General features: G+C 40.9%; 1 protein-coding gene across 1 annotated transcript; it reads left to right on the top strand.

Annotated features, from left to right (window-relative positions):
• LOC107616236 lies at positions 1,273-2,150 on the top strand. The gene is made up of 2 exons (XM_016318220.2): positions 1,273-1,911; positions 2,006-2,150. Exons 1-2 carry the CDS (start codon positions 1,273-1,275, stop codon positions 2,069-2,071), a joined length of 705 nt encoding a protein of 234 aa, XP_016173706.1. The 3' UTR covers positions 2,072-2,150.

The raw sequence follows: 8,317 nt of genomic DNA on the forward strand, positions 1-8,317 counted from the left end.
TGCTAATTAAAACTGTCTCCACACATTCAACTTACGTTATTGAACAAGATTGTCAAATTGCTACCAATACTGTTGTTAATTATTAACGCTTCAAGATCACTCCACATTCATACTTTAGTTTATTAAAAAAATTATTTATTGCTTATTAACATGCAGTAGTATACGACGGTCAAATTAATTAATATATATATATATATATATATTACTACCTAAATTGATTGAAAATATCTTGAGAGTAAAGTACCAACTCGGTCCTTGTCTATTTCCCAAAATGACAAGACGACCTTTAATAAAAAACACGTTCCATTACGGTCCCTGACCTTATACTTCGTTTGCCAACCCGATCTTTCTGTCAGTTTTCCGGCGAAAACTCGACAGAAATTACTGACATGTCAGGTTAAAAAATGGACAGCGACTTAGTTGTCTCTAAATTTAAATTGGTTAGGGGTTTATTTGTCCGTATTATTCTTTAAACAATATTTTTAATTATATTTTTATTTATTATATTAATATTTTTTTTAATAAAGTTATAATACTATTAGTTATAATACTAATAGTATATCATAGGGTTATTATTATTAATGTATTAACTGAATTTTAATATTTATTATTTATATATTTAAAAGTTATATTTAAAAATTATTTATTTGGTTTCATAATAAATGATATTTTTAAATTTGAATAATTTATTAATTAGTTTGTATTTATTTATTAAAAAAAGAATATTAATATAATGAATAAAAAATATTATTTAAAGAATAATACGGACAAATAAACCCCTAACCAATTTAAATTTAGAGACAACTAGGTCCATGTCTATTTTTTAACCTGACACGTCAGCAATTTTCGTCGAGTTTTCGCCGAAAAACTGACAGAAGGATCGAGTTGACAGACGGAGTATAGAGTCAGGAACCATAATGAAACATGTTTTTGGTTAAGGATTATCTTATCATTTTAGAAAATGGAGAGACCGAATTGGTACTTTACTCGTATCTTGATGTTAATTAGATATATTTTTCACTTACAATTTTTAAACTTAATTCATTCTTCTTATATAGTTTTTATTATTCAATAATATCTTGAGTTTGTGTGCGTAAAGTATGCAATTAAGATTAGCTTTCAAACTGCATATAAATGCATATTGCCCTTCAAATATAAAGCAAATCTTTCTTTTTGTTTTATTCTTCTATTTTTGCATCTAAAAAGCTTTAGTAAAAATTCAATTAACTTCAATTTCCAAAACGAGTCAGCCGTCAACACTAACCCTTTCCAATGCAACTTCCCTGCAAGTATCCAACCAGCCAGCGGCAGACTGGCAGTTGTAAGAAAGTGCTGTTTGCAGAAGCCTCTAAAGATGTGGTGGACTTCCTCTTCACCTTGCTTCAGTTGCCACTAGCTACCGTCATCAAGCTTTTAACCAAGGAAGCCGTTGTTGGTTGCTTGGGAAATCTTTATTCGAGCGTTGAAAACCTCAACCATGTTTACTGGCAACCAAACCTATCTAAGGATGTTATCCTTAATCCAACCATTCTTACCTCTTCACCTGCTATCTCCGGCCTCCTCCCTTCAGCTGCTATAAACCACTCCCAGATAACTCCAAAGCTCTACAGGTGCCCGAAGAGATCCGGTAATAATTATTATTGCAGTAGCAGCACTGTAACAGATGTGTACAATTCTAAATGTGCCGCGTGTGGTAGAGGTATGACCAGGGAAGTGAATTATTCCACGGCCACGGCGGAACCTAATAAGAGCAATAATGGGTTTGTGAAAGAAGTAATAACATACATGATCATGGATAATCTTCTCATTCAGCCCATGTCAACCATATCAGGCATCACCATGCTCAATCAGTTCAATGTCAAGAATGTTGGTGTCTTGAAAGAAACCGTTGTTAAACTTGGCATGGAAGAGGTATCTCTCTTACACTCATCTCTCATTTCAACCTATTCCACCTTTAAATTATATCGCTATCTATTCTTTTTCTTTCCGTATTAATGTGTTACAGGGATTAAAGCTACTCAAGGCATCCATAGAGTCCCAGATGGTTCTCACAACCGTTTTCTTAGCTTGATGCATTTGGGATCTTAAGCATTTAAATTATATCTTGTTTCCTTTGATTTTTGTTGCCTTTGCTTAAAATTAATGTTAACACTGCGTTTATTGTTTATTTGTTTTAGGATGTATATGTTTGCCTTTTATTATTTACGCAGCTTTACGTTTAATTTCATGAATTTTGAGTGGATGATGAGATCTTTTGTAGTTCCCCTTAATACTTTATAATCATATTTATTTTACGTCATTTATTTTGAATAATTACTGTATTGACCCAAAACTTTGAAAATATGAAAGCATAACCCATGATTTTTTTTTTTTGTTCATACACACATCTCACACACACTATAGCAGCAATTACACTAGGATTTGAACTTGATGTGGCTTTATTTGAGATAAACATCTTTATCACTATATCACATGCCTCAGCCATATCCCATACTTAGCAAAGTTGTGTTGCATATTGGGCCAAAGTAATAAATCCAATAAATAGTACTTATGGACTGAGTTCAACATAGCATCCCCANCATACCTAAAGCTACTAGCTACGATTCTATTAATAATGTTACCTATGATAGATTATGTGTGAAAAAGTTTGCAGGCATTAAAAGAGAGTGTTGAATTATTTTTTAGTGGGTTTAAATTATTTATTATTTATTGAAAATTTTGTGCATTATAAATCTCTAATAATTTGTTGTTCAGTTTGAGCTAATTTTGATATATTCTTATTTGACAATAAAACAATATATAAAAATTTGTTGATAGATCTAAATATTACTAAGTTATTTATGGTTATATTGAGTATATATGTCTGATTTATTAAAAAGAGTATATTATTAAAACCAATTAATAATTATTTTAAAATTGATACACTTAACATTAAGATTAAAAAAATAAACAATACATAACATGTAATTTTTTTATTAATTAAATTATTATAATTCAAATTAATTTTAACAAAATAACTTAAAATTATAATTTTAATCTTATCACGTGGTTATTAGACTTATATTTTTACTAATTTTGGCACTATAAAAGATTCAAAGGACATCATCTTATGTCGAGTAAATATTTATTTTAATTTTTGAACATTTTTCAATGAATTAAGTATTTTTCAACCATTTGAAATCTGGTTCAAGAAGATGGAGATATTAATTAATCTAACGTTTGTGGTAGTTGATGAGTAATCTTGTTGAGAAACAAATAGAAATAATTGTGCAAAAGTAGGGGAGTAACTCTTCGGTAGGTCGGGTACCGGACGGTTTGAGTTGGTACTTCGATTGATGAGAGGGGGAATCGCCTGGTTCCGGGTCGCTGGGTTGAAGGGGGTGCAGCCGACGTCCCGAGCTCTTTGTGTGGAGGGGGGTGTCACCTGCAAGGACACTCCGACACTCTAGTCAGTCAAGTGTGCAGGTGAAAAAGGGTTGAATAGTATATGACGTACCTTGAGGGAAGGGTAGGATCTTCCCCATATATACCGTGTCAGAGGTGGGCCCTGCAATGACAGGCCCACTTCCTTCGATGCTTCCTTCGCACAGCTGTAGCAAAGTTGTCCAGGACACGTGTCCGGGTCGACAACTGGGCGCCTCGATCCTGACCGTCCGGGTAGGGTGGTGTTCGGGTCGGGCCGGCCCACGAGTGATTTGGGCCAGGCTGTAACAGTGCCCCCAACGCGCCAGCAATAGTCGTGAGGGCTGTTGCTGGCATGTTATCTCTTCTTTCGTGTGTTGTCGTCAGGTCGGCCGCCCGTGGAGGGGACGTGCCCCCTACGCGCATGTTTGTTCGTTGCTGAGGTGACCGTTTGTCGCCTCGTTTCTCGCGTCGGGCATTAAATGCTCATAATGGGTTGGAAAACCTTGTGTGCAAAGACCATTATGCCCTTGATCATTTCGCGCTTTGCGTAGCAGTTTTAAACAGTTTGCGTTTGTTTTTCTCTCCTATTTTCACTTCTCCTATCTTCATCTTCTTCTCTCCCAAGTGTCCCAAAGCTCCATTTCTGCATCCCTGCGCATTTCTTTCTCTTTCAAGTCTTTGTAACTAATCCAGGTAAACATTAATCCCTTCTCTTTTTGCTTCAATGTCCTTTTATCTTCATCATTTTTGCGCGCTTGCTACTACGTGCTTGTTGCTTGCTGTTTGTTTTTGCTGCTTGTTTGATTTGTTTGCTAGATGGTTTTAGCGTTAAGTAGGTGCGTTAAGGGGGGTTACCATTCTAGGGTAGGTTTTTGTTTGGGTTTTGCTTTTAGCCATGCTTGACCTTAGCTGTTGAATAGGACAAATGTACTTTTCTGGGCTTTTTCCGGACTCCCGGCCTCATAGACTAACGGAGTGGTACCCCCACTGTAGGTATGCCTCGCATTGTTTCCCGGGCCTCTCCCTCCGCCGCGAATTACGACCCATACGCCTGGGTGACTTCCGATGTGAAGGACTCGCCAAATCAGATGGACGAGGGGGAGCTAACGGAGTTCCGTCAAGGCGAGTACTTGTGCGGAGGGACAGACGAGGAAGCCAATTATGACGTCTTCGTTCCTGCCCCCAATGAACGGCTATATGAGCTTAACTTCCATTCCCCTCGGGTCCCCGACTGGATCTGGTTTTATAAATACATGTTCACCCAGGTGGGGGTTCGTATCCCGTTTTTTCCTTTTCAAATGGCACTTCTTAACCGGATCTCCGTGGCGCCATCGCAACTGCATCCGAACAGTCAGGCTTCTATCCGCTGTTTCGAGATGGTGTGTAAATATCTGGAGCTGCCGGTATCTATTGATGTCTTCCTTTTTTCCTTCAACCTCACGAATCCTTCTAAGGAGGGAAAGGCAAGGAAAGAGTTCATGTCCTTCCGATCTGCTCAGGGTCGGAGGATCTTCGGGTTGTTTGAGGACTCTTATCACGGGTTTAAAGATAAATATTTTAAGGTGCGTCCGGTCAAAGGTCGTCACCCCTTTTGGTTGTCGTTAGAAGGGGAGCGCCTCATTCCGACGTACTGGAGCTTTGGGGCGGGATCCAACACATTCATTAAGGTGTCTTATAAGGGGATGTCCGCTGTGGACAAGAGGGTCGCCGACGTGTTGTTGGCAGTTTTTGGGAAGAATCATGTGAATCTCCACCTCTTGATGGGTGACCGGGAGGTCGCCAGGAATTATGTTTGTGAGTTATTTTGCCTTGTGTTTTTGCATTTTTATTCATTTGCTTGGTTGTGCCGGTTTCACGATTAACTTGTTTACTTGTTTGTTGCAGTGGAGATGTCTACTTCCGTGACAGAGCTTGAGGACTAGTTCAAGACTTTCTTGGCGGACAACGATGAGGAGGAAACGGAGAAGATTGATGGGAAATCGGAGGGCCCTTCTGGGGATAAAGATCAGGCGATGCCGTCACCCCGTGACACCGAGATGATGGATAAGAATTCTGATAGGGCGCGCGTTTCTCCAATCCGTGAGGAGACGGTCGGCCCTGAGCACTCGACCTCCGCTCAGCAAGAGGATGATGATTTGAAGCTTATCCCCACCCCCAAAAGGCAGAGGGCATCCTCCAGTCCGGAAGGAGCTCTCACCGTGATGGAGAGAAACTTCAATGTTGGGGCTTTCATAGACTCCCAACTGATCCCTGGCACGGAAGATCACTTCCTCGGTACCGAGCTTGCGGGGCAAGCGAGGTGGATGTACCGAACGCTTCTCCGCGGAGCTGTCATAGCTCAAAAGGATGAGTTTGAGTTGTCGGGGATGCAGTCACTACACAGGAAGCTCGAAACTGCTGCCAAGGCCAACAATGAATTCAAAGCCCAAGTCAAAAACGCTTCAGGAGTAGCTATCTGAGGCGGGGGAAAAGCTTAAGGCTACTAAGGAGAAAGATGTGTCCGCCAAGGAGAAGCTGAAAGCCTCCGATGACACCGTGTCCCGTTTAACCGAGCGGGAGATGACTCTGGAGAGCCAACTTAATGTCGCACAAGGTCTGGTAGTGGCTTTGGAAAAAGAGCGTGACGTGGCCGTCTCGTCGGCTAAGGCCACTCAAGCTGAGGTTGAGGAGCTTAAGAAGAAACATAAGGTGACCAGAGAGCAGGAAAAGAACGCGATCTTCATGACTGAGGAGGCTCTTAAGGCCCAGGTGAAGATCGTGGCTCCCGACTTCGACACGTCAGCAATTGGAGTTTTCAAAATGATCAAGGATGGCAAGATTGTTGACATGCCCAAGAAATGAGCTCTTGTACCTTGTGCTTTTGTATGGATTTGTGGTTTTGTTGTAGAACTTTTGAAGCTTGCTTCGTTATACATTAAGCGTCGCTTGGTCGGCTTGTGATTATTGTCTTTTGCCTATTTGATAGCGTTTTCGTTTTGTTTTGTTACCGTTTTGTCAGTATGAGCCATCCGCTCGTGTTTATTTACAGTTGTGTTGGTAATTCGGCGAAGCTAGGTCGTGGTCTTTTGCTATCGTTGTAGCCGTTTGTTATGGCCTCAGTTTAGGTGGCTCCCGGGGTGATCAGTCCCGGGGTGCCGTATCGTGGTTCCGTTTAATGCGTCGTGAAACTTGTTGTCGTGTGATGTGTAAGTAGGAAAAAGAACAATAGAAGTAAAATGGTTGAAATGACAAGTAAACATTAACTGGTAATTAAACAATTCTGTTACCATGGCAGATACAAAGGTAAGTGATTAAGTTCATTAGGTCGCCTAGCCGGCATGCTTGATCTAGGGGTAAAACCTTCTCATGTTGCCCGCATTCCAAGTTTTCGGGACCTCCATTCCATCGAGCTTCTCCAATTTGTAGGCGCCCTTGCCAATCACTTCTTTGACACTGTAGGGGCCTTCCCAGTTTGCCGCCAGTTTGCCTTCTCCCTGGGTCGGTAGGCCGATGTCATTGCGCTGTAGGACGAGGTCGTTTTGCTCAAATTCCCTCTTGAGCACTTTGGTGTTGTAGCGTAGAGCCATTCTTTGCTTTAGTGCTACTTCTGACAGGTGGGCCTTCTCCCTGGTCTCATCCACTAGGTCCTTCTCTACAGCTTCTTCCACCCCCTTGAGAAGTAACCGTGGGCTCGGCTCGCCGATCTCTATGGGTATCATCGCGTCTACCCCGTATGTCAGGCGGAATGGGGTTTCTCCCGTGGCGGACTGCTCGTTTGTACGGCAGGACCAGAGGACTGAGGCGAGCTCATCAGCCCATGCTCCTTTCTTGTTGTCTAGCCGCTTCTTGAGTCCCAGCAAGATGACCTTATTTGCAGACTCAACTTGTCCGTTTGGGGGGTGCTCCACCGAAGAGAATTTCTGTTTGATGCCCAAGCCGGAGAGGAACTCTACAAACTTCTTATCGGTGAATTGCGTCCCGTTGTCTGAGATAGTGGACGAGGAGATAGTGGCCAGTTGCTCGGCCTCTATCCATTTGGTATAACAGTCGATGGCGACTATGAGATATTTGACTTGCTCTGGGCCAACCGGGAAAGGTCCCAAGAGGTCGACTCCCCACTGTGTGAAGGGCCGGGAGGACATCATCTGTAACACCCTACCACACAAAGCTTTACGCTTAAGTCGTAAAACAGAGGTGATGTGGTATTACGACCTCTAAAATAAAATAAGTACATATAATAGCAGAAGAGTTATAATATGCTAGGAGCCTTGAAGGATAGGAAAAATAAAAATCGCGAGATAAAAGCGCAACGCTCTAGGAACGAGTTAACTTGCATGCTAAGAAAACTGTAACTGTCAAACATAAGATAACAGAAGTAGGAATAGAGTGCCAAAGATACAAAATAACAAGCTCCTAACTCAGCCTGCGAAGTCAAGACTGGCCAGAGAATATTTACACATATATACATACATATTCAAAACCCAAAAGTACATACACACAATCCTGCCTCTCCATAAACCTCTAAGAGGATAAAAAAGAATAAGTCATGCGGAGAGAAAACTAAGTACATATATATACATCATAGCATAACAAAATATCCCAGTAACCACTCCACTTCAAGAGTCCAGACGCCTAACGAGATGCCTCTCGACCTGCATCTGAAAATTAACAACATAGTATGGAATGAGAACCGAAGGTTCTCAGTATGGTAAAGGTGCCACACACATAATATACAAGGTCCTGGGAATGCCAGAGGCAATCCTAGAACGCCGACACTCAGATTATAGAGCTTAAAATATTAAACAAAAGCCATAAAAGGTGGTTTCCTAAAAAATATTTAATCCTAACTTAACTTAACCTTAAATCTAAGTCCTATACTGCCATTCCTCCATACCTCCAATTCCATCATGCATTTTCACAGACAAATAAACAG

Source organism: Arachis ipaensis, chromosome B09, assembly GCF_000816755.2.
Source record: "Arachis ipaensis cultivar K30076 chromosome B09, Araip1.1, whole genome shotgun sequence".
Taxonomy (NCBI): Eukaryota; Viridiplantae; Streptophyta; class Magnoliopsida; order Fabales; family Fabaceae; genus Arachis; species Arachis ipaensis.